Source organism: Vipera ursinii (genome assembly GCF_947247035.1).
Source record: "Vipera ursinii genome assembly, chromosome: 2".
NCBI lineage: Eukaryota > Metazoa > Chordata > Lepidosauria > Squamata > Viperidae > Vipera > Vipera ursinii.
Window position 1 is genome coordinate 195,057,292 of NC_139513.1, and position 24,884 is coordinate 195,082,175.

The 24,884-nt window shown below is 44.4% G+C and overlaps 2 protein-coding genes across 5 annotated transcripts in view; one reads left to right on the forward strand and one right to left on the reverse strand.

The window, feature by feature from the left end:
* Window positions 1-16,170, reverse strand: part of WRN (WRN RecQ like helicase) — a 65,198-nt gene extending 49,028 nt beyond the window's left edge. Inside the window, exons 1-7 of one of the 3 annotated variants that reach the window (XM_083355122.1) lie at window positions 16,137-16,170; window positions 15,144-15,254; window positions 7,567-7,682; window positions 4,007-4,152; window positions 3,620-3,768; window positions 1,581-1,730; window positions 115-187 (exon numbers count right to left, since the gene is read on the reverse strand). In XM_083355122.1, the coding sequence (XP_083211248.1) occupies window positions 115-187; window positions 1,581-1,730; window positions 3,620-3,768; window positions 4,007-4,152; window positions 7,567-7,682; window positions 15,144-15,218 (709 nt within the window). In that variant the 5' untranslated portion in view covers window positions 15,219-15,254; window positions 16,137-16,170. Of the gene's footprint in view, window positions 1-114; window positions 188-1,580; window positions 1,731-3,619; window positions 3,769-4,006; window positions 4,172-7,566; window positions 7,683-15,143; window positions 15,255-16,136 lie in introns of those variants that run through there. The other 2 variants (XM_083355121.1, XM_083355123.1) reach the window with 2 other exon arrangements.
* A 392-nt stretch (window positions 16,171-16,562) lies between these two features.
* PURG (purine rich element binding protein G) lies at window positions 16,563-24,161 on the forward strand. Of its 2 annotated transcripts, none has more exons than XM_083351439.1 (2): window positions 16,563-16,762; window positions 19,555-24,161. In XM_083351439.1, exon 2 carries the CDS (start codon window positions 19,568-19,570, stop codon window positions 20,579-20,581), a length of 1,014 nt encoding a protein of 337 aa, XP_083207565.1. In that variant the 5' UTR covers window positions 16,563-16,762; window positions 19,555-19,567; the 3' UTR covers window positions 20,582-24,161. The 2 variants fall into 2 exon arrangements, with proteins under 2 accessions (XP_083207565.1, XP_083207566.1); XM_083351440.1 differs by lacking the exon at window positions 16,563-16,762 and adding an exon at window positions 17,329-17,415.
* The last annotated feature ends 723 nt before the right edge of the window (window positions 24,162-24,884 follow it).

The window sequence follows — 24,884 nt, forward strand, 5'->3', positions numbered from 1 at the left end:
GTGTGCATATAGAAATCTGAATGGATGTGTACATGCATATATGCATCTACCCCCATAGTACTGTGCAATTGTGCCTGCTATATGAAAAAGTTGCTGTTCTCAAATTTAACTCACCTGTTTTTAAACAAATATGCATCTGCTTATCATTACTCAAATTTATTAGGTTTTGGTAAATAAGGAAGCCCGCCTATAAAAACAAAAAAAATAAAATGGATGAGTTTTAATATAGGGGCAATAAGGACATCTTCCTTTCAACTTCAAAGATCCAGAACAATATTTTCTAATCTCCAAATGTGCTGGCGACTTCAGTTCCCAAATTCCCAATAAAAATGGCTGAAATCTGGGAGCTATGGTCCTAACATAGCTGGGGAAATCTGGGGAATCTGAAGTCATCAATCCTGATTATTTAAAAGAAAGACAAAACATCCTCAAAGTTATAAACACAGAAAAAAATAAGTACCTAATATACACAGTAGAGAATCAGTATAAAATGGCACAAACATGGAATTTCCAGGAAAGGCGTGGCAAAATGGAGATAACTCTGCAAAAGCAAAGCCCATGACTGTTCCAAAGACTGAGGAACTGGTGAGCACACTGGCTCCTTGGGACTTCCCTGGATAAGAAGAGGATGGGAGATCACCTACACATGTGCTCCGGATGGCTGTTCCTCATAGGTTTAAGAAGGTGACACCAGAAGATGACAAGATTACCCATTTCGCTGGCAACCATGGCAAAGACTATTAAAAGTTAATGAGCAATTTCAAGAACTGATTAGAAAGTGAAGACAAACTTCACTTTCTAATCAGTTCTTGAAATTGCTCATTAACTACTCCTAAAATATTAGAGCAACAACTTTGACTTTAGAGCAGGGATCTCCAACCTGTGGTTCACGGCCCGATACCAGGCCGCGGCCTCTTGGGCACCGGGCTGCGGGAATGGCTGGCGAGTGTGCGCACGTGTGCCCACCCCCCCCTCGTGCTAGCACCAACATGCAAGCACTAGCAGCCCCATTTGCGCATGGGCACTAGCGACCCACTTGCGCACATGAGCAGAAGCTAGCAGCCCATTTGCACAGGCACTGGCAGCCCGCTTGCACATGCATTCAGGTGCTAGCGCCACCATGCGTGCGCCTATTTGCGCAGGCACGTGCAAAGATTTCCCTGCTTCCCCCTTTCCCTCCAGACCACCAACCCAGAAAGGTTGGTGAACTCTGGTTTAGAGCAACAACTTTGACAACACAAGGTAAGACTGCCTTCAGTCCTGAATGAAAGAAAATTTTAATCATAAAAATTTAAAGAATTTGAAATAAAGAACAAAAAGCTAAATAACATTTTAAACTTAGAAAGCTATAAACAGTGGCAGGTTTTTCTCTTTCTGGTAACTATACTTTAATGGTTTAGACAGATTCTGGGATTATTTGCATAGTAAATATGGAAAACTAAGATTATACATACAGTCAGAGGCCTTTTTCCATATCTTAGTTTATGACATTGAGATATAGTCAAGTAAATACCGGTAGGCCAAAGCAAGGTTTTCAAATTTAATATAGCCTAGAAAAATACAAGCTTCTTTATACGTACATATGCATCTGTAGCTGCATACAGCTTTTGGTCCTCAGTTAATGGAAAGCATTCCCAGTTACCACAGCGGACCAATTTGTCTTTCACAAGCTGTTTGTGGAATAGGTGTTTGACAAGGCCATTTAAGCTCCATATCTCCTTACATTTTAGCTAAAAATGAAATTGCAACAATAAAGCATAAATTACTTCTGAAACATAGTAATACTGACCCATTTCTAATAAAACTGACAAAGTAAGACCATTTTATTGGTAAATGTAAGTCTATATTCAGGGCACAGAATAAATCTTTAAGCCATTTTTTATTTTGCTAAATGGTTACAGTAACAGCTTCCATAATAATGTTGGCACCAAAAAATCCATTAGCAATACCAAGCAAAGGTCCACCAATATGTGACATACCCCTAAATTCGGTAACATATAAATGTAACTTTCAAAAAACTATCATGTTGAGAACCTAAATCTAGGTACATCTTTTTTCAGATAAAGGCCATTCAATTTGGTGGAACACACAATACAGTACTTGCTACAAATTCAAATTATCTTACTATTCAAAAATCATAACATATATTCCAGAAATGAAAAATAAGGAATGCAATAATCAGATTGAAAATTAATCAATGTTGTGTGTCACAGTAAAAGCACAGATCCAGGATATCTTATTATGGGATATTTAGTTCCCCTTTTCCAGTATATTGCTACCATTATACAATGATTTTTTCTGATTAACAGACATTTGCTCTCTTGCGTAACTATGTTGCATTCTCCCCATACTGAAGTTTCTGGAACCCAGAGACATTCAAGTTTCTGGGTTCTGTAATCTCCCAAAACTTGATATGGACACCTAACATTAGAACCACCATTAAAAAGGCACAACAAAGAACGTTCTTTCTGCATCAGCTCAGAAAATCCAGACTGCCCAAACAGGACAGACACAGACTTCAACGGATAGTTAGGACTGCAGAAAAAAACAACTGGAACTGCCTGCCTTCCACTGAGGATCTGTATACTGCACGAGTCAGAAAGAAGGCTGAGAAAATATCTACAGCCCCTCACACCCTGGACACAAACTGTTTCAACTCCTCCCCTCAGGATGCACTGCATGCCAAAACAACTAAGACAGTTTTTCCCCCCTCTGCCATCACTCTGCTGAACACCTAATTCCCACAGCACTGCCTTATGTCTAAGGATATTTACCCATATACCGTGTTTCCCCGAAAGTAACCCCCCACCGAAAGTAAGCCCCAGCTTGATTTTCAGGGGTGGGCCTAATGTAAGCCCCCCCAAGTTGGAATTGATTGATTGACCTTTTTTTTCATCCCCACAAACTTTTGTTTCCCTGCATGCAGCGGCAGCGGATCGTGAAGGAGAAACGGCACGGGGCTGGAAGTCAGGTAAGGAAAGAAATGCAATTCCTGGGGGAAGCGAGGGCATCTGGGCGGTGGTGTGGCAAGCTCTCCAGCTCCACGGGGAAGGGGCAGATGGCATGGGTGCTTACTGCAGGACGCCTGCCCGTTTCACCACCCTCCCTCCCCGAGCCTCTGACGCTCCACCGCTACTTTGGTCGGCCTGGCCGCCGCCCAGCACAGCCACCCTGGGGCTGCAAGGGCTGGCCTGGCACGGGAAGGGCACACGCCTCGCCTGCACCGGTACTGTACCTGGTCCGCCACCATGCTCTCGCTGCTGTGTTGCTTTTTCACCACATGCATAGACCCACACACACACCCGCACACTCACAGCCTAATGGTACTGGCAAAAAGTAAGCCCTCCCCAATAGTAAATCCTAGTGCTTACTTCGGAGCCCAAAAGAAAGTATGACCGGGTCTTACTTTCCGGGAAACATGGTAGTAGAGCTGTATTACAATTATCCTTCTCATCTTTACTACTACCTTCTCTTATAGGTATCTTATATTACTTTGTTGTTTGCATGTACACTGGGAGCTTATGTACTGGAGACAAATTCCTTGTGTGTACAATCACACTTGGCCAATTATTCTATTTCTATCACTTCTACTTTATTTCTATTCTATTCTTCTAATTACCTTTTCATTAGCAAGGTCAGCCAAATCGACAAGATTCTCCAGTTTGATTTCAAAATCTCGCATCAGCTTCCATTTATCCCCTTCAATACCAACTCCAGCTTTTCTAATAGTGTTATCTTCAAGCAACCTTTTCAGTCCCACAGGAAAACCTGCCGGGGATAAAATATGAGCACAAAAATTATTCATATAATGAAGCTTACAGCTTCTAGGGTAATTTTATATCGATCTTAGCACTCAGGACTTTATAGGCCTGACCCACTCTTGCTCCCTGGAATCTGCTCTCTCTCTCTATTATAAAATAAATATTTGAAAACAAAGGCAAATTAATGCAAAAAAAGGCATCCTGACATCTATCGTGCTTAGAGATAAAATAAGAATAGTACTGACTTGTCATAGAAGAGATATGAAATAAGTAGCACTTGGTTTCGGATTCACATAACTGGACTAAGGCAACTTTTCCTTCCTTCCCTTTAGCATAAACGGCCGGCCATTCAATGTCAAATCCTAACACAGCTCCCACAGGCAAGGTGATGCTGCAAGACATAATTGTATCTGAGGCACAGTAATATATTAATACAAAGCAATAATACAACAACAATACAAACCATCATTATCAAATGAGAAATTAAATAAGAACATGCATTTCCTTCCTTTCTCTCCTTTTGAGTAAACATGTTCTCTCTTCCTCTTTATTTTCTTCCACAATTATTTAAAATTACATTGTCGCTTTCAATTAATACTGATGAAATAATCCAAGATTAAGACAAAGAAGGGAAAGAAGGACTAGAGAGTAAAACAAGGGAAAGGAAAATAAAATGTGATTAAGACTGGAATCCAATTTCTAAATAACAATTTTTACATGTTATACCACCCAGAATGCATCACAAATTATTAGATAAAGAGCAGTAAGTAGAAACGTACGGCTGTAGTGATTATAAAACAAAAATCTAAAATAGAAAGCTTATAGTCAAAAAAGCAATATTTTTGTTTAACTCAGTGATTTGTAAAGTCTGTTCCTCTGTGCACTTTTTAATGATCTTCAAGGTTATGTAATATAAATTTATGTAAACATTTAAACTAAAAAGTAGCTGACCATTCCAAATACATGAGAAATTCCAAAAGCTTCTCTGGGGAAGTGCAGTAGATGACTTTTAATTCCCAAGTACTGCAGGTACCCATCCATATACCATATTTTAGAATGTGTAAATCAACCTATAATGATTTACTGTTATAAATGAGCCAGGCCACTCTAGCTATTGTTTTTATCATAAAGAATAAAATGAAATTCAATTAGAGTTTAACCCTTACATACAAGCAAATTAGTCATTTTTTTTTCAACACGTGTTAGGGCAACTTTCCCCCATTCATTTATTTTGCCAACACTCAGATAGCAATACCAAAATTTTATTTATATATGTATGTAGGGTACATTTTCAATAGTGTCAGTGGGCTGTAGATATTCTGTGGGCTGATATATCTTTCTGAAGCAAAAATCATAGCACTTTTTGTTTCACCTGTTTTTATATTGGTTTTTTTAATGTGGTGAATTGGGATAGGAGATATGGTTTTATGTGAAAATAAAATGTGAAGATGACCCAATCTACTTGTGGTATATATTTAGCCTATGTCAGGTGTGTCCAACTTGCAGCCCACAAACCACATGGAGCCCTAGACAGCTAGTAACATGGCTTCACAAGATTGTAAATTTTTAACATTATTTGTACACACATGCATACATACACAAACTTTATCTTTTATATGCAGCCCAAGACAATTCCTCTTCGCTGACTATGGCCCAGGCAAGCCAAAAAGTTGGACACCCGTGGCCTATATGTTTGTAAGATTTGGGGAGACTGTTACGATTTTTATGCAGGAAGTGACATATATGTCTGAGTATATTTCTCTGGCCATCTCTTCTCATTTATTTTAGTCTCTTTTATTAAATTAAAATTTGCTGTCGGGAAGGGTATGAGATTTGGAATTTATTCTGTTTTTAGTCACCTCTGCTTTATATTCAGGGAAAGGTAGGTACAGAAAGGTCATAGTTGAAATGATTTAAGAATTTCTGGAAAAAGCAAAAAAGCAGTCTTTGGGGATTTTTTAAAAACTGCTATAGATTTCCACTCTGTAGAGTGGTGTATGAAAACAAACTAGGAATGAACTAGAATTCCATATTAGGAGGCAATAAGCCCTGGTGAAAATAAGACAAAATGTACAAACTAACATCCAACTATGATTTCAAATTGTAGTTCGATGCTAAAATACAGTTTAAAGTATGAAATTCAGCTTCAAATAAAGCGTAAGTAAACAAAACAATCCTGATATGGTATTTTGGCCTGGGTTATATGGAATATGAACATTGATTTGTGCCTTAGATTGTAAGCCGCCCTGAGTCTTCAGAGAAGGGCGGGATATAAATGGGATTTAAAAAAAAGTCAGAATGGAGACCTTAAACCACATTTAAGAAAAACCCATGTACTAAATTTGGCCAAGACTCTGCAAGTTGTAAATATTTTTTAAAACAAACAGATCCTGACATATTATATATGAATATAGACAATGTGATTTGCTTTTAAATAAACTTGCATAATTTTGGGCACTAAGATTAATTTAACAATTTGATCTAATGCACCGTTGGTTGGTGATTAAACATACAATTTTTAAATTTAAAAAAAAAATGTCTCCAAACTGTATTTGCCAATATGAGGAAGACCCAGATTGTTGAGGGTGATATTCTGACATTGTAAACTGCCCAGAGAGTGCTATAAAGCACTATGGGGAGGTATATAAATCTAAGTGCTGTTGCTTGATATTGGTACTAAGTCACTTTGTGATTAGGTTTAGCATGTCGTTCAGAGACCAGTACAGACAACCTCAGCAACTAATATTTGATGGTCTGCCCTCCCCAGTTACATCTACCATCAGAGCGGGAAAGCAGGGTATGTTATAGGTCCCATATATACACTAGAGAAATACATCTAGTGGGATCATTTTACTGACAGGGAGTATGGGCTGAGGGTTTATGGGCTTTTGACTGTGGATTTTAAATTTTATAAGCTGCCCGGAATCAATGTAAGATAGGCAGCCATATACATTTGTTTAATAAATAATAATAATCAAAATCACAGTTTATTTTTAGTTAACAAATTGTACTTATAGTTCTACATATTGTCTGACCTGGGCACGGTCAACCATTTACTGTTGACCCCATTCTTGTTGACAAGTTAAAGGTAAAGGTAAAGGTTCCCCCGCACATGCGTGCTAGTCGTTTCCGACTCTAGGGGCCGGTGCTCATCTCCGTGTGAAAGCCGAAGAGCCAGCGCTTGTCCTAGGACGTCTCCGTGGTCATGTGGCCGGCATGACTAGACGCCAAAGGCGCACGGAACGCTGTTACCTTCCCACCGTGGTGGTCCCTATTTTTCTACTTGCATTTTTACGTGCTTTCGAACTGCTAGGTTGGCAGAAGCTGGGACGAGTAACAGGCGCTCACTCTGTTACGCGGCACTCGGGATTCGACCCGCCAAACTGCCGACCATCTGATCGACAAGCTCAGCGTCCTAACCCACTGAGCCACCGCGTCCCTTGTTGACAAGTTACAAACAGTTAATTTCTCCTTCCAATCACCTAATATAAACCTGGTTGATAGATAAACCCGAGGACATAAATGTAAATAATATAAATGGACTGATTGCTATAAAAATGCTATGAATTACTATGAATAATGAAATACTCAAATAATCAAATGAAAACACACATATAAAAAAACACACACAGAGAGAGAGAGAGAGAGAGAGAGAGACAGACAGACAGACAGACAGATAGATAGATATAGAGATAGATAGATAGATAGATAGATAGATAGATAGATAGATAGATAGATAGATAGAGATATATTACTTTGAAAGATTACACTAAAAAAGGAAAAATGAAAGTTTTCATTATCTTACAGAATATCTTCCGAGAGCAAGGAACAATCACTAGAATTATAGCTGTAGATGATAGAGCCGTTGTATTCTAAGAATGGAAGGTTATCTTCCAGGACACTCGGTTGGAATGAATTTTTCTGTTTCATAAAAATGTGAAAGACAACTTGGTTTATAATTTGAAGAATATACAATGGGTTGCTAATATTAGCATACATAACATATTAGTCCTTTCCAACTTAGTAGAAAATATCAACTTGATTGTTAATGGTAGCCAAATGAGAGTTGATAAGAGAGTACCGTATATACTTGAATATAAGCCGACTCGAATATAAGCCGAGACCCCTAATTTTACCCCCCAAAAATGGAAAAAGTTGGTGACTCGAGTATAAGCCGAGGCTGGGAAATGCAGCAGCTCACCTTATGCTCCTCTCCAGAGATCTTCCCTCAGCAGCGGCCGGCAAAGTAGCTCGCACGCGAAACAAGCCCGGCAGAGGAGCTGGAGCGGCGAGCAGAGGCGCCCGGCCCAGATCCTGCAAGGCCCGGCCGAGACGCGCCCCCAGCAGCGGAGCTGCTCCGGCTCCTCTGCCGGGCTTGTTTTGCATGTGAGCTACTTTGCCTGATGCTGAGAAGACCCGCTTGGGCACTCGGGTTGGTGTCAGTCTCCGCAGGCCCTTCTCGTTTCCAGGAACGTCAAGCGCGCTTGGCTCTCCACCCCCACGGCAGGGCAGGGCAGGGCAGAGACTTGCTCGCCCTTCTGACGGCCCTGAAGAGAAACAAAGGGCTTGCAAACTCCCCGCGAGAAGCTGGGCGAAGCGCGCGGCTGGGCGAGTGTGTGCCTGCGCGCGTATTTACGAAAGAAACGCTCCGAGAGTTCTTCTTTCTCCGCCCCCTTGGGGGGAACTCTAGCGACTGCTGTAGCCGCGCTTCTCTTCTCGGCTCCGAAAATAGGGATTTCTACTCTCTCTCTCTCTCTCTCCCCTCCCCACCCCGCATTCTCCTGCCTCTTCGATTGCGACAATAAAAGGGCGAAGGGTGCGCTGGTTTCTTCCTCCCCCCCTCCCCTCCCCTCCCCGATTGTCAGGTGAGGCAGCTGGAGGTCTGGCCGGGAGATTGTAGCCGTTTTGAAACGCCGCGTCTTGAAACGCCCGATCAGCTGATTTTCGGGTGGAAGAGCCGCGGCTTGAATCTGTTTGCATCTGCCTGAATTAGACCGAAACGGCCTGAATTTGACCAGAGTTGCTTTGTAATGGCTGGAGGAACTGCAGAGGAGGTCTTGCCGGGAGATTGTGGCCGTTTTGAAACGCCGCGGCTTGAAACGCCCGATCAGCTGATTTTCGGGGCGGAAAGAGCCACGGCTTGAATCTGCTTGTATTTGTTTGAACTTAACCAGAAACGGCTCGTAATGGCTGGAGGAACTGCGGAGGGAGTGAATGCTCCAGCCTGGAATATTTGGAAAGGCTGGGGGAACCGGATGAACTGCAGCTTAAGCGACTGTTGCCGGAGGAGCCATGGCTTGAAACGCCCCAGTTTTGGGGCAGCGTTTGCTTGTTCCCTCCCTCCCTCCCTCCCCTTTCCCTCCTCTCTAAATCCTTCCTTCCTTCCTTCCTTCCTTCCTCCCTCCCTCCCCTTTCCCTCCTCTCTAAATCCTTCCTTCCTTCCTTCCTTCCTTCCTTCCTTCCTTCCTTCCTTCCTTCCTTCCCCAGCCCTAATCCGGAAAGTGGAAGGAAAGAAGAGTAAAGGCTGGGCGGAGGAGGAGGGGAAGTTTAAAAAGGGGGCGGCGTTCCCTTTAAAAAGCCGCCCGCCACGCCGCGCTCCCTCGCAGCACTCGCGGCGGCTGGCTTCTTGGCTCCCGGTCTCCCCCAGGCTTCCCGGCTGTGATTGGCGAGCGAGCCTCCCGAGCTCCGGCGGCCGTGACATCAGCAGAAGCGGAGCAAGCAAAAGCGAAGGGGGAAGGAAGTTCACCAGCAGCACCTCGAGCCCGCTCCAAGCGCTGGCGGACGCAGAGCCGAAAGAGAAGCAGCATCTCTGCGCGCCCGGGCTGCTGGGGTGAAGTTGCAGCCGCCGCACCAACCAGCTCCTATTTACAGCCACCCATCCGAGAGAAAAGCGGCTGTCGGTGCTTCGTCGGCCTTGATCCGGGACGCAGCCTGACCTCCCCTCGTCCCGGGAGACTCTCGCTTCCCCCCACCCCCCACCCTCCCTACATCCCGAGCCTTCCAGATCTTCGCCTGCCTACTCGCGAGCAGGCATGTTTTCCAGCCAATCCGGGCCTGGGAGCAGGGCGCCGGCGGCACGTCCACTTTCCCCGCACTCTCCGTTCAGTGCTTCTTCCACCCCACCCCACCCCACCTCACCCCTCCCCGCAAAAGATGCCGGGGTCGACAGCGTTTTTTCTACCCGGAACAAGCAAACACGCAGGCAACCCTGCACTATTCAGCTCAGTGAAGTCACGCTTGAAAGGCTTGAAACGCCCGATCAGCTGATTTTCGGGGCGGAAAGCGTGCGGTGTTGTTGTGTTTCTTTTCCTCCCCCCGAAAGTGAACGGCAGCTTTCCGTACTAGTGTATTGGCATGTCAAGACACCAGCACAAAGACCAAGGTACAAGCAGCCCTCCTTCAGTCATTATTGAAACATTTGATCAGCCCAACTTTTTCTTCTTATTATTATTATTATTAAATCTGTTTTTTAACCAAGCGTGACTTCACTGAGCTGAATAGTGCAGGGTTGCCTGCGTGTTTGCTTGTTCCGGGTAGAAAAAACGCTGTCGACCCCGGCATCTTTTGCGGGGAGGGGTGAGGTGGGGTGGGGTGGAGAAAGCAGTTTGCGAAGCAGCCGAAATGGGGGTGTCAAGCCGACCAGGAGGAGGAAGAAGAAGAAGAGGAGGAGGAGGAGGAGGAGTGGGGGGCACGCGGCGATCCCGCTTCGCTGCTTTCGCCCAGCGCCCTTTTCCGACGTCCACATCACTCCAGGCTCAAAGGGCGCCGTCTGAACGGAGAGTGCGGGGAAAGTGGACGTGCCGCCGGCGCCCTGCTCCCAGGCCCGGATTGGCTGGAAAACATGCCTGCTCGCGAGTAGGCAGGCGAAGATCTGGAAGGCTCGGGATGTAGGGAGGGTGGGGGGTGGGGGAAGCGAGAGTCTCCCGGGACGAGGGGAGGTCAGGCTGCGTCCCGGATCAAGGCCGACGAAGCACCGACAGCCGCTTTTCTCTCGGATGGGTGGCTGTAAATAGGAGCTGGTTGGTGCGGCAGCTGCAACTTCACCCCAGCAGCCCGGGCGCGCAGAGATGCTGCTTCACTTTCGGCTCCGCGTCCGCCAGCGCTTGGAGCGGGCTCGAGGTGCTGCTGGTGAACTTCCTTCCCCCTTCGCTTTTGCTTGCTCCGCTTCTGCTGATGTCACGGCCGCCGGAGCTCGGGAGGCTCGCTCGCCAATCACAGCCGGGAAGCCTGGGGGAGACCGGGAGCCAAGAAGAATCGGAGGAACGGAGACCCGGCGACGTTTGGGGAGGTTTGGGCGCCTCCCCAAATATCCCCAAACGTCGCCGGGTCTCCGTTCCTCTGCCCCCTGCCTGCCTGCTTCTTTCCGCTGTGGAAAGAAGCAGGCAGGCAGGGCGCAGAGGAACGGAGACCCGGCGACGTTTGGGGATATTTGGGGAGGCGCCCAAACCTCCCCAAACGTCGCCGGGTCTCCGTTCCTCCGCCCCCTGCCTGCCTGCTTCTTTCCGCTGTGGAAAGAAGCAGGCAGGCAGGGCGCAGAGGAACGGAGACCCGGCGACGTTTGGGGATATTTGGGGAGGCGCCCAAACCTCCCCAAACGTCGCCGGGTCTCCGTTCCTCCGCCCCCTGCCTGCCTGCTTCTTTCCGCTGTGGAAAGAAGCAGGCAGGCAGGGCGCAGAGGAACGGAGACCCGGCGACGTTTGGGGATATTTGGGGAGGCGCCCAAACCTCCCCAAACGTCGCCGGGTCTCCGTTCCTCCGCCCCCTGCCTGCCTGCTTCTTTCCGCTGTGGAAAGAAGCAGGCAGGCAGGGCGCAGAGGAACGGAGACCCGGCGACGTTTGGGGATATTTGGGGAGGCGCCCAAACCTCCCCAAACGTCGCCGGGTCTCCGTTCCTCCGCCCCCTGCCTGCCTGCTTCTTTCCGCTGTGGAAAGAAGCAGGCAGGCAGGGCGCAAACTCCCCAAACTTCGGCAGGTCTCCGGACGGCAGTGGCTTGGGAGAGGTGCGCGCGATCCCGGAAGCACCAAAGCCTCGGCCGCGCATAAGTCCTCGGTAAGTTTTTTTTGTTGACTGGAGTATAAGCCGAAGTGGGATTTTTCAGCCCAAAAAGTGGGCTGAAAAATTCGGCTTATACTCAAGTATATACGTAATTTTAATATGAAAAAGGTACAAATTCTATTTTAAAGCATATTAGTGTTTTGAATGTTGCTTATATAGATTAGGAGATTAACAAATAGATGGATCCACACACATTCTACCAAGAGAAGTTCTCAATTTATCAGAAACTGAAGAACACTGTAAAAATATTGCTAATAAAATCTATCTTAGCTAAAAAAAGAAATTACTAGAGCAAATACCCCCATAAGGACAATTTAAAAATCAATCTGAAAACATGATTGAAACCTCCCTGCAAAAATCAGTAATCCAATTATAAGTGGCCTTTTTATTTATTTATTTATTTATTTATTCGTTTTATATACCGCCCTTCTCCCGGAGGACTCAGGGCGGTGTACAGAGCAAAGTAAGTATACAGTAAACCAACAATAAAACAGATAAAACCCCAGATCTACAAATAAAACCCCAAATCTATCAGGCCAGGCCGGCTTGCTGGAATAGATAGGTTTTTAAATCTCGCCGAAAGGTGCGAAGGTCGGGGGCCATCCGGATTTCGGCTGGTAAGCGGTTCCAGAGGATTGGCGCACCCGAGAATGCTCTCCCCCTGGGGGTCACCAGCCGGCATTCTCTGACCGGTGGCACCCTGAGGAGGCCCTCTCTGTGGGAGCGCACAGGACGGAGGGGTGTTGACGCTGGCAGTAGGTGCTCCCGTAGGTAATCCGGACCCATGCCATGTAGGGCTTTGTATGTCATCACTAGCACCTTGAATTTCACCCGGAAGGCAACTGGAAGCCAGTGCAGCTCACGAAGCAGAGGTGTAATATGGGAGTATCGGGAAGCCCCCAAAAGCGTCCGTGCAGCTGCACTCTGTACCAGCTGAAGCTTCCGAGTGATTCTCAAGGGCAGCCCCATGTAAAGAGCGTTGCAGTAGTCAAGACGAGAGGTCACAAGTGAATGGGTCACAAGTGTACGTAAGGCATCCAGGTCCAGATAGGGTCGTAGCTGGCGCACCAGACGAATCTGAGTGAAAGCCCCCCTAGTCACAGCTCCTATGTGATCTTCTAAGGAGAGCTGTGAATCTAGGAGGACACCCAGGTTGCGAGCCCTATCTACGGGGGGCAGTAACTCGCCCCCAATATTAAGGGATGGAATACTGTGAATATCCTGACATGCCGGTGTGTACAGCCATTCAGTCTTGTCTGGGTTGAGTTGAAGCCTGTTCCTCCCCATCCATTCCCGGACCGCTTCCAGGCAACGGGACATCACGTCAAGGGCATCACTGATGTGGTTTGGGGTCGAGATGAAAAGCTGGGTGTCATCAGCATACTGATGATAACCCACTCCAAAACCACGGATGATCTCACCTAGCGGCTTCATATAGATGTTAAACAGGAGAGGTGAGAGGACCGACCCCTGAGGAACTCCATAAATGAGAGGCCTCGGGGTCGATCTCTGGTCACCCGCCAACACCCACTGTGAACGTTCTAGAAGGTAGGAGGAGAACCACTGAAGAACAGTGCCTCCCACTCCCAATCTCCTGAGACGCCGAAGTAAGATACCATGGTCGATGGTATCAAAAGCCGCAGAGAGGTCTAATAGGACCAGGACAGAGGAATGACCCGTCCCGAGCCCGCCAGAGATTATTCATCAGAGCGACCAATGCCGTCTCCGTGCTGTGTCCGGGCCTGAAACCCGATTGGTACGGGTCTAGATAATCAGTATCTTCTAGGAACAGAGGAAGCTGATGCGCCACTACGCTCTCAACAACCTTCGCAAGAAAGCGAAGGTTGGAGACCGGGCGAAAGTTGTTTAAAACAGCTGGGTCCAGGTAAGGCTTTTTGAGGAGGGTCTCACCACCGCTTCTTTCAAGGCTGCGGGGAAACTGCCCTCTTTCAATGAAGCAGTTACCACTGCATGGATCCAGCCTCGTGTCCCATCCCGAGCCGAATAAACCAGCCAGGAGGGGCACGGGTCCAATAAGGATGTAGTGGAGCTTAGCTTCCTCATGATCCTTTCTACCTCGTCCAGAGTCACAGGATCGAACTCTTCCCAGATAACATCAACAAGACTGTCCATGTTCTCATCGTCAGACTCTGCCCAGTTGGAATCCAGACTGGTCCGGATCCGAGTGATTTTGTCCAGCAGATGTTGGCTAAATTCCTCAGCACGACCCTGCAAGGGATCCTCCTTCACCTCTAGATTAAGGAGGGAGCGGGTCACCCTAAACAGGGCGGTCGGGCGATTATCTGCGGACGCAATAAGGGCAGCAAAGTAATTAGACCTTGCCCTCCTTAGCGCCGCGAGATAAGACCTCGTAAAGGACCTTAGTCGCGATCGGTCGGATTCGGATCGGCTGGATCTCCAACAGCTCTCTAGGCCCCGTCTCTGCCGTTTCATCTCCCGGAGCTCCGTAGAAAACCATGGAGCCCACTGGGATCTGCAACGGGTCAGGGGCCGCATGGGTACAACTCGGTCGAGTGCTTCTGTGGCTGCCTTTTCCCAGGCTTCCACCATGGCACTGGCCGAGCTATGAGCAAAGGAGGCAGGTGGGGGGCCAAGCGCTGTTTGGAACCGCCCAGGGTCCATAAGCCACCTGGGGCGGTACCATTTCATTAGTTCAGTAACCCCACGACGGGGAGTGGCAAAGCGGAAGGTCAGCCGCAGGAGATGATGATCTGTCCATGACAGGGGCGTAACAATTGGAGAGCCCCCACCCAGATCATCTAACCACTGTCCAGATAGGAAAATCAAATCGAGCATGTGTCCTCCTACATGAGTTGGGCCCTGGATTATCTGCGTCAGGTCCATGGCCGTCATGGAAGCCATGAACTCCCGAGCCAACTCAGATGATCTCCCCAGGGATGGTAAGTTGAAGTCACCCAAGATCATAATTTTGGGGAACTCAACCACCAGTCCCGAGAGGATGACAAGAAGCTCGGGCAGGGCTGCTGCTACGCGACTAGGTGAAAGGTACACTAGCAGCAAGCCCAACTGAGCCTTAGGGCCGCATCTAAGGAGGAGAGACTCACACCCGGCTATTTGGACAACAGTGGCCTCTCGCCTTTTGGCCTTTTGGTCTTTTGGCCTTTTGGATATTCCTGCAACTCAAAGTATTCCCGTTTAATGTCATCAAGCTAAAAACAGAACTGCAAAGAGCCAAATTAGTAGTTCTGAAAATTTCCATGCAAATTGGAAATTTGCCCAGAGGAGTTATCATTTCCCATGCTTTAAATTATTATAAGAGCCAAGCATATATTCTGATTTTCTACCTTTTTGTCATCCACAGTATCTTCTCTGTTTGGTTCTGTCATCCATAGGGGAAGTTTATTTGATGGAGAATCCATGTTCTATCAATTTATTCCTCTGCAAATGCACATGATCTGGAACAAGAGACATTTTTATTACCTTTCTTGGAACAATAAAAATACCTTAATTGCTAAAATATAGCATTCATAATGATTTTTCTTATTGTAAATTCATTCATGTTTTCTTACCCCCAGTAATCATGGCCGCTCCATCACTGGAGATGTTAGAGACTGGACATCCACCTGTCTGAGACGATATAGGTTCTCCTGCTCAAGCAGGGGGCTGGACTAGAAGACCTCCAAGGTCCCTTCCAGCTCTATTCTATTCTATTCTCATTGTAAATTCATCTTCGGCAGAAGGACACCTGTTTGAACACTCTCTTTCACTTCCGATAAGCAAGAATGAGAAAAATTGAAAGGATAAGAAAGTGAAGAATGCAGCTATAAATAGTAGGTCAATCACCTATTGACCTGTCATCCAGAATGCTTGTTATGGTATAAATTGGTCTATTTTGAGGAAGAAAGAGTGTTCTGGTTGCTATTATTATATTTTTATCCTGCCTTTTTATATATATAACTCAAGGCAGCAAATTTACCAAATACTACTTCCCCTATTTTCCCCCACAACAACAACCCTGTGAGGTGGGTTGGGCTGAGAAGGAGTGACTGGCCCAAAGTCATTCAGCCAGCTTTCATATTTAAGGCCAAGCTAGAACTCATTCTCCTGGTTTCTAGGCCAGCACGGCTAAGGAAAAAGAAAAAAAATCTGTTCAGAAGAGCCTCTTCGCTTGGTTTCAGTTGAAGAAATACACTGAAAATGACAAACAAGTGCTAACTTTAGAACATGTAACGTGAGTATGGATGGCTAGTGATGCCAGGTAATTTCACATGCAAATATAAGCGTTTAAACAAAAGCTAACTATCCTAATAGCGGCGCTGGAAGTAAAAGAAACTCACCTCACCCCGAAATTCCCCCACCGCCCAGCGCCCTAGGAAAAAAGTTCTCTCTCAATCGCTTTCCCGCCAGACGCACGAGAAAATCATCATCCGTAGTCAACACTTATCGTCGCGATGAAAATACGTCACGAGCCGCCATACTCCTCCTCCTCCCCCCCCCCCGCCTTTCTTTCCGGCTGCTGTCAACTGTAGAAGGTGAAATGAGGTGAAGCGCATGCGCAGAAAAGCTTCCGCGCCCGCCAGCCGCCGGCAACGCAGGACATTCTGGGAGATGTAGTTTATAATTTTTGGGAAGAAAGGTAGGCGGGGGGGGGGGAAGACGGGTCGCTTCAAAGTAGGAGGGAGAAAAGGGATTCCTCTTCTCCGCCCGGTACGCTGTTTTTTTTTTTTCCTCGTTCTCTTGCGGGCGGGGCGGTTGAGGTCGGCTGGCGCGCGTCGAGCACGGAGCAGCGGCTTGGAGGAGGGCGAAGAAGCGGGCGGCGATAGGACCCGCCCGATCGCTGGAGCGCTCATCCCGCTCTCGGAGAGGCTGCCGCGCGGGGAAGGCGAGCGCTGCAGGGGCCAGGGCGGAGAGCGGCCGCGGCTGGTTGAGAAGCAAGTCGGCGAGAGGCAGTCGAAGGGATGGAGTAAGTGTCCGACCGCCCTCCGCCGTGCGGTTTTATTTTTTATTTTTTGGGTTTTCCTTCTGGCTAACTCCCCCCCCCCCCCAAAAAAAAAACCCGCCCCGGCTCAATTGCGTGTCATGGCGCCCGAAGGGGCCGTCGGTGCAATTTCTACGGGCGACCATATTTTTTTATTTTAATTCCATTTATATCCCGCCCTTCTCCGAAGACTCAGGGCGGCTTACAAGCTTAGCAGTAGCCTTCATTCTATGCATATGCCTGCTTATTATTAGGGCTTTCACACACACACACACAAGCGGCATTATTACCAAGTCAGCTTAATTGCCCCCAAGAATCTGGGTCCTCATTTTACCTACCTCGGAAGGATGGAAGGCTGAGTCAACCTTGAGCCTGGTGGGACTCGAACCTGCACTAATTGCAGGCAGCTGGTGTTGCTTAAGGAGGCATCAGCCCACTGCTCCACCAAGGCTCTTGTTGACCATAGGGTGCGGGCTGTGGGGAGGGGGGAGCCGCGGGGGGGGGAGAACGGGAAGACTCCCCTAGAATTAGGCTGTCGGTTTAATGGGGAAGGAAGATGCTCGTCGTGGCAGGCGTAAGGCGAGAGGTCTCTCGAGCCGACCAGGCTTCGCGGTGGCGCGAAGGCCCGTTTGGCAAAGGTCGGTCCTGTCCTGTTTCTCTCTGACGGGTCTTGCCTCCTTTCTCCCCCCCCCCCCCCCGCCTCACACTTCCACGCGCGGGCATGCAACGCCCGCGAAAGGCAGCTCGGGCTCCATCCAGCAGGAAAGCCAGACGTTCAGCAGCTGGCCGAGCGAAGGCTTCCAAACACGGGAAGGGAATCGGGGCTTGTCGAGCGAATTCCCCCAAGCACAGGACCGATGCTGTAACGCAGGATGCGGACGTGTTAAACGTTACCCGGTGAAAATAATAAGTCTCCTATACTCTCGAGCTGTGTGTTTCGTGGCAGGAGAAGCTTCCCCTTCCCTGACCACGGTTTGTTTTTTTATTTATTTATTTATTTATTTATTTATTTATTTATTTATTTATTTATTTATTTATTTATTTATTTATGGGACTTATATCCCATTAATAGAGCCTTGGTGGAGCAGTGGGCTAATGCCTCCTTAAGTAACACCAGCTGCCTGCAATTAGTTCAGGTTCGAGTCCCACCAGGCTCAAGGTTGACTCAGCCTTCCATCCTTCCGAGGGAGGTAAAATGAGGACCCAGATTGTTGGGGGCAATTAAGCTGACTTTGTAATAATGCCGCTTGGGGGGGGGCTGAAAGCCCTAATAAGCAGGCATATTTATTTATTTATTTATTTATTTATTTATTTATTTATTTATGGGACTTATATCCCATTAATAGAGCCTTGGTGGAGCAGTGGGCTAATGCCTCCTTAAGTAACCCCAGCTGCCTGCAATTAGTGCAGGTTCGAGTCCCACCAGGCTCAAGGTTGACTCAGCCTTCCATCCTTCCGAGGGAGGTAAAATGAGGACCCAGATTGTTGGGGGCAATTAAGCTGACTTTGTAATAATGCCGCTTGGGGGGGGGCTGAAAGCCCTAATAAGCAGGCATATTTATTTATTTATTTATTTATTTATTTATTTATTTATTTATTTATTTATTTATTTATTTATTTATTTATGGGACTTATATCCCATTAATAGAGCCTTGGTGGAGCAGTGGGCTAATGCCTCCTTAAGTAACCCCAGCTGCCTGCAATTAGTGCAGGTTCGACTCCCACCAGGCTCAAGGTTGACTCAGCCTTCCATCCTTCCCAGGTAGGTAAAATGAGGACCCAGATTGTTGGGAGGCAATTAAGCTGACTTGGTAATAATGCCGCTTGGGGGGGGGGTGTATGTGAAAGCCCTAATAATAAGCAGGCATACACATAGAATGAAGGCTACTGCTAAGCTTGTAAGCCGCCCTGAGTCTTCGGAGAAGGGCGGGATATAAATGGAATTAAAATAAAAAAATAAAAAAATCCCACCCTATCTCCCTGAGGGACTCAGGGCGGTTAACAACAACAAAAATTTAAAGGTCTCTTGTACAGTAAATTAAAATTAAAAATTGAAATAAATGAAAGATTAGTGTTAAAATTGTAAACATAATTAAAATCCCTGTCGTCAGTCCAGGTCAGCCAGGTGGAAAAGGGAGTGTTTTGAGGCCGCGGCGAAAGGACTGGAGATCTGGGGCCATCCGAAGCTCAGGGGGCAGCTGGTTCCACAGGGCAGGCGCTCCCACAGAGAAGGCTCTTCCCCTGGGGGTCGCAAGCCGACATTGTCTGGCCAACGGTACCTTGAGGAGGCCTTCTCTAATACTGCTGGCAGGGCTTTTTTTTCTCATAGAACGCCCAGAACGGAGTTCCGGCACCTTTTTTGGATGGAACCTTGTAGGGTAGGTAGGCAAGGCAAGTTGTATGACATGTGTGAGTCCCGGCACCTTTTTCTTTTACAAAAAAAAGCACTGACTGCTGGTATTATATTTGTGGCACCCAGGAGCAGGGCTAGTAAGGGGTGGGAAAAGGCAAAGCCCTGTTTCTTTTAAAAATGTATTCTGTGCCTTTAACAGACATTCAGCACATGATTTTCTACAAGAACTCCTCCCCGTTCCTCTTCCTTCCTTCCTTTCCCCCCCCCCCCCCATTTCTATGTACCAGGCTAAGAAACGAAAGTGTTAGAAATAACTTTCTAGGGAAATTAATTATGGGCAGAGAGGCCATTGCCAGGAAAGCAAAATGGATCTCCTGGATGTCTATGGTGTTATGCATCTTTGTTATATATTTGTTATTTTCAGTTGATGGTTAAAGATGGAGAGAGGCAGAGGAGGAGGAGGAGGAAGGAGTGTGGGGGGCTCTGGCCTACACAGGAGCATTTACTCCCAGTCCCAGCAGCAGTATCATTATCCTGCCTCCTCTTCTCAGGCGGGCTGCATGGAAATCCAGGAGCTGGCATCCAAAAGAGTGGACATCCAAAAAAAGAGATTTTACCTGGATGTGAAGCAAAGTTCCCGAGGTCGTTTTCTGAAGATAGCTGAAGTCTGGATAGGAAGAGGCAGGCAGGACAATATCAGAAAAAGCAAGCTGACTCTATCTTTATCAGTAGCTTCTGAGCTGAAAGATTGCCTGGGTGATTTCATAGAACACTATGCCCATTTGGGCTTGAAAAGCAGCCAGACTCACCGGAATGACCATGCTAATGGCAAAGAACAAGATTCAAGAAGGCGGCAACACCATCAGCTACCCTCACCTCCAGCTTCAGTGGGATCTGAGGAACATCTTCACAGCGTCTTAAAAACTGAATATATTGAAAGAGATAATAGGAAATATTACCTAGACCTAAAGGAGAATCAACGTGGACGTTTCTTAAGGATTAGACAAACCTTGATTAGAGGACCTGGCATGATAGGATATTTTGGTCACAGTTTGGGGCAGGAACAGACTATTGTCCTTCCAGCACAGGGAATGATTGAATTCAGGGATGCTTTGGTCCAACTTATTGAAGAATATGGGGAAGGAGACATAGAAGAAAGGAGGAGTGGAGGGGATGATCCCCCTGAACTGCCAGAGGGGACTTCCTTCAGGGTGGACAACAAAAGGTTCTACTTTGATGTGGGATCTAACAGGTATGGTATTTTTTTGAAGGTAAGTGAAGTGAGGCCTCCATACCGTAACACCATAACTGTCCCATACAAAGCATGGACAAGATTTGGGGAAAACTTTATCAAGTATGAAGAGGAAATGAGGAGAATTTACAACGGCCATAAAGAGAAAAGAATGGATATCAGAGGGGACAGTGGAGAAGAACAAGAGGGTCTTGATTAGAATGTTTTTCAATGGGCCAAGAATCAAAGCAGAGAAATGCCAGGAGGTACTGATATGTAATGGATGGAAGAAGTTGCCTTTCTTTTTGTAAGTTCTTCCCTGTTATTAGATAATTCCAATATGTGGGTCTGGTTTTCATGTTAAATTACACCCAGCAACTTCCCTGGTTTCTCATAGGAACAATTAATTACCCTGTGATTCTGGTTCTTAACCTCACAAGTTTATCAACTATGTATAATACCACTAACTCTGTTGTAATCTTTAAGAATATGTATAAGGTTTGTGTTGCAGTGTAATATGATGCAAATAAGCCAGATGGAATTAATGTGTTGTAATAGTAACCAAGAGCATTTATGACCAAAATTGACCTTTAAATTTTAAACGATTGTATTGGGAAAGGTATATTTAACTAAGTAAATCTGCTTGTTATGTTATGATAAAAATATTTTTAAGGGAGGAAGAATTGGCCAGTGATTAATTTCATGGGTACCTAATTTTAGGATAATCCAGTAATTTAAGTGATCCCCTCCAAAAGATTTATCTATGTTTAATGTTGATCATGTCATCCCTTCTGTATGGATTGTTGACATCTTGTGAGGAGAGCTTATTTAAATAGTACAAATTTCAAAACTATTTTTATATTTGTGGGGTTAAGTGGTTCTAGCAAGTTACTGTGATGTGGGAATTTGGTAGATGAACAATGGTTGGAATTACAATTCTAAACAGGAAGATTAAATGTCTACAGTGTGAAAAACATTAGAATAATTTCTGATTTAACTTAAAAGAAATACTTTGAGAGATTTTGGTGCATTTGTTAGTTGGTATCCTGCAGATCAGATTTCACATTGGTGCAATTGAAGTATTCAGTAATAGCTATCGATCTTATTTTGAAATCTTGGCTCTTAAATATTTATTCCAAATTATAACTGTATTTTTATTTTGCCAAGCATTAACCCATGTTTTTAAAAAAAAATCAAGATAATGACTGGAGAAGCCTGTGCTAGGCAGCTAATATGAGATTAATCATGAAACAGAAATGTAATATACATTTTGTTTGGCATAATTTAAAACTTCAATTATCTATATTTAAATGGGAATATAATCAACTGAATACAATGAAATGAAGTATAATATTGCATCAACATGGCAAGAATTTTAAATTGGAGTTCAGAGTGCCAAAGCTTTTGCTTTTGACCTTGATAACTGTGTAAGCTATTTCTACGTTGAAACCTAATACTTTTTCTTTAGAAGAACTGTATTGGTTGATTCAGGTTCAATATTCATTTCTTTTTTCATATCCAGGTGCTCTGCTAGCTAAGGAGCATGGTTTTCTAGTTTCAGCTGTATTCTTGGTATTTCCATTTCAGCATCATTTTAAAATTAGGCTGTGACCTCCTTTCTCAAAGATTGTTAGTGAAAGTGGAGATCATAGCCCTACATTTAATTTGGTGTGAAAAGTTGCCCTAATACTTTTATTTAGAAAGAAAAAAAAGATTGCACCAAAATCTTCAAAGGAACTTTAGAAATGTGTGCTCTAATTGTGACAAAGAAAAAGAAAATGTCACTGTTTTAGGTGATTTACCCAATATTTAGAAATTTGACCTAATGAGTGTTTGGCTGTTTCAGAAATAATTAATAATGTTTAACTTCAAACTCAAATCTAGTTTTAATTTTTCAATTACTAATGGTCTGTGGGCCAGAGCAAGTCATGAAAGATTCTAAGTAAATACTGGCATGAAAGTATATGTTCTAAGGAGGAAAAATAGAGGTCTAATGTGCTATTGTTGATTTGATAGCAGACTTGTAGTAAATTGTCTAAGCCTAAATTATCATTCCGCTGATTTGCTGATGCACATCCCAATGCCTGTAGTAATAGTGACGTCCAGTTATACAACATAGAATCCATGAATGTATGAATTCCTGATGCTCACATTTTCCCATCTCTTGCCTTTCTATTTTCCCTATTTCATTATATGTAACAGGTTTTGGGTTTTTGGTTGGTTTTTTTTTTAAAAAAACTTTCAATTGAAATATTTTTATGGAAACTTTACCTTATCAAATTTAATAGAAACAAACCTATTAATGTTCTATTTTTGGTGTTTCAAAAATGCATTTCTTCTGCATCTTTTTGTTTAGCAAATAGATAAAGGGTTATTTACCACTACAGTAAAAATGTGTATTACTTAATACACTGGCCTGTACAAGTTTGCACTACTTTATCTTGTTTTTGTATTGAGCCAGATAGTCAGCCGTTCCTGCTTATATTGCTGTCTTCCCCCCCCATCCCAAATTTGTGTATTCTTGTGCCACTAAATTCTTGTTTTCCTCTGTATATAGGCACAGATTGCCATGTTTTTCAAATCAACAAATGACTTAAATACAGATGTGAGCATCTGAGAGGGATTACACATGAGCGCCTTAAAATTACATACATACACACACACAATATGTGTGTGTGTGCATGTGTGTGTATACATACATATACATCTTTATCTTATTATTGGACATAACTGGATGTGTTTATATCTTTAAACCCAAGGATTATATGATCCAATTTATATTGGTAATAGTTGAAATGGTCATGTGGGAAAAAGTTTCTCTTTACATCTGACAGTACATGCACTTCTTTGGAAAGTGGCAATAACATGTTAAAAGCTTGCAGAAAGATCTGTTATGATGTAAAGAAATATTCTTTGCATCCCAAAAAATGCCATATCCCTTAAACTTGAGAAAAAACTTTAGCTTATTTGCACTAAAAAAGCGTGGCCAAAAACAATTCTAGGAGGGCAGGGTGGACATAATCAATTTGTACCTCTTAAATTATTTCTTCTCTCTTAAGAGAATTTTTATGTTAAAGCCCTGACCTCTCTTTTAAAACTGTATGGTCCAGACAGAAAGTCTGTCAGTTTTGTGATTTCATAATGATGCACTTTATACTTTAAAAATAATAGAAGCACATTTCTGATACTGGTCTGGTACAGTGTGTTTCAGTATAGTATAAAATGGTCTTCTGCATGCATGTCTGTCAGTGATTTGTTACAAGGACTAGATCAAATTATATGGGCGTGATCAAGAAGAATAGGCACTATATTACAACCAATTATGATATCAAGGTCATGTATTTTTTTAGAATGGTTGAGTCCTGCTCTCTCTGGATTTACATAATCAACATTCCTGAAACTCAAATACTTCAACGTATTTTTAAAGATTCCTGCAGCCTATGTAGCTTATTGGTTAAATAACTCTGTCTTATCTTTTAAACTTGCTGCATAATTCCTCTCTTCCTAAAAAGATTCTTTTAGGGATCTAGATTTTTGTGGCAGCTAAGAAAGTTGGTAGGAGGCAATGTGTATGACTGTACTTCATATAATGTAGCCTTTCCCCCAAACTTAAGTTAAACAGTAACATAACCTAAAGGCTATTATGACAGACTACTACCGTTTTATAAGAAATTTCCATAGTATAAATTCAGCTATCAGGAAATGAAAACTTTGCAGAAAGATTATTTAGATTATTTATGAACCATTTAGGTTCATTAGGTTATGAACCATTTAGGTTCATAAATATGGGAAGCAAATATCTCAGTGCTTCATAGGTATTATTTCACTTTAATAAAATACACAATTGTTGCTAGTGTTAACATAGCTTTTTCTTCATGTTTTTTTATTAAAATACCATTCAATTATTTTCTTTTATGCACTAATAGTTTTACCTTTGGCATCAGGTAAATAGGAAGTGCTATTAATTCCTTTTCTTAACTTAGGATGGAGTAGGAAGAAACTAGTCCATCTTAAGTTAACAGAAGACAGCCTGTGTCCCTTGACTTCCTTTTTTGCCATTGTTGAAGTCTGCTCTGACAAAGATTGTCCAAGATTGGAAACATAATTTCTTAACTTTTTCCATAAAGAAATTTGTAAGAACTACAATCTAAGCCCTATGTTATTTCACTTATAAAAGCGATTATTAAATATGTTGAGTATATGCCTTCTAGGTATGTAGATTTGCAATCCGTACCTTAATTAGTCTTAGGACAACTCTCCTAGATAATTTAACCTCAATTTATCTGTAAAACAGGTCCATGATTTTTTTTTAAAATTCTTTTTGGCTGAGAGAGGGCTTAGCAAACAGACTGGCTTGAACCATCTTTGTCCAGATATTTGCTCAGTTCCACAAATGGGAAAAAACCCCTATATACAAGATACAATGCATGCTTATAATTGTTTTAGTCATAACATCCTTTTTCCAATCATTAAAATCACTGCTAGCTGCTCCAATGTATACTATTCATGCATGTTTTTCTAGA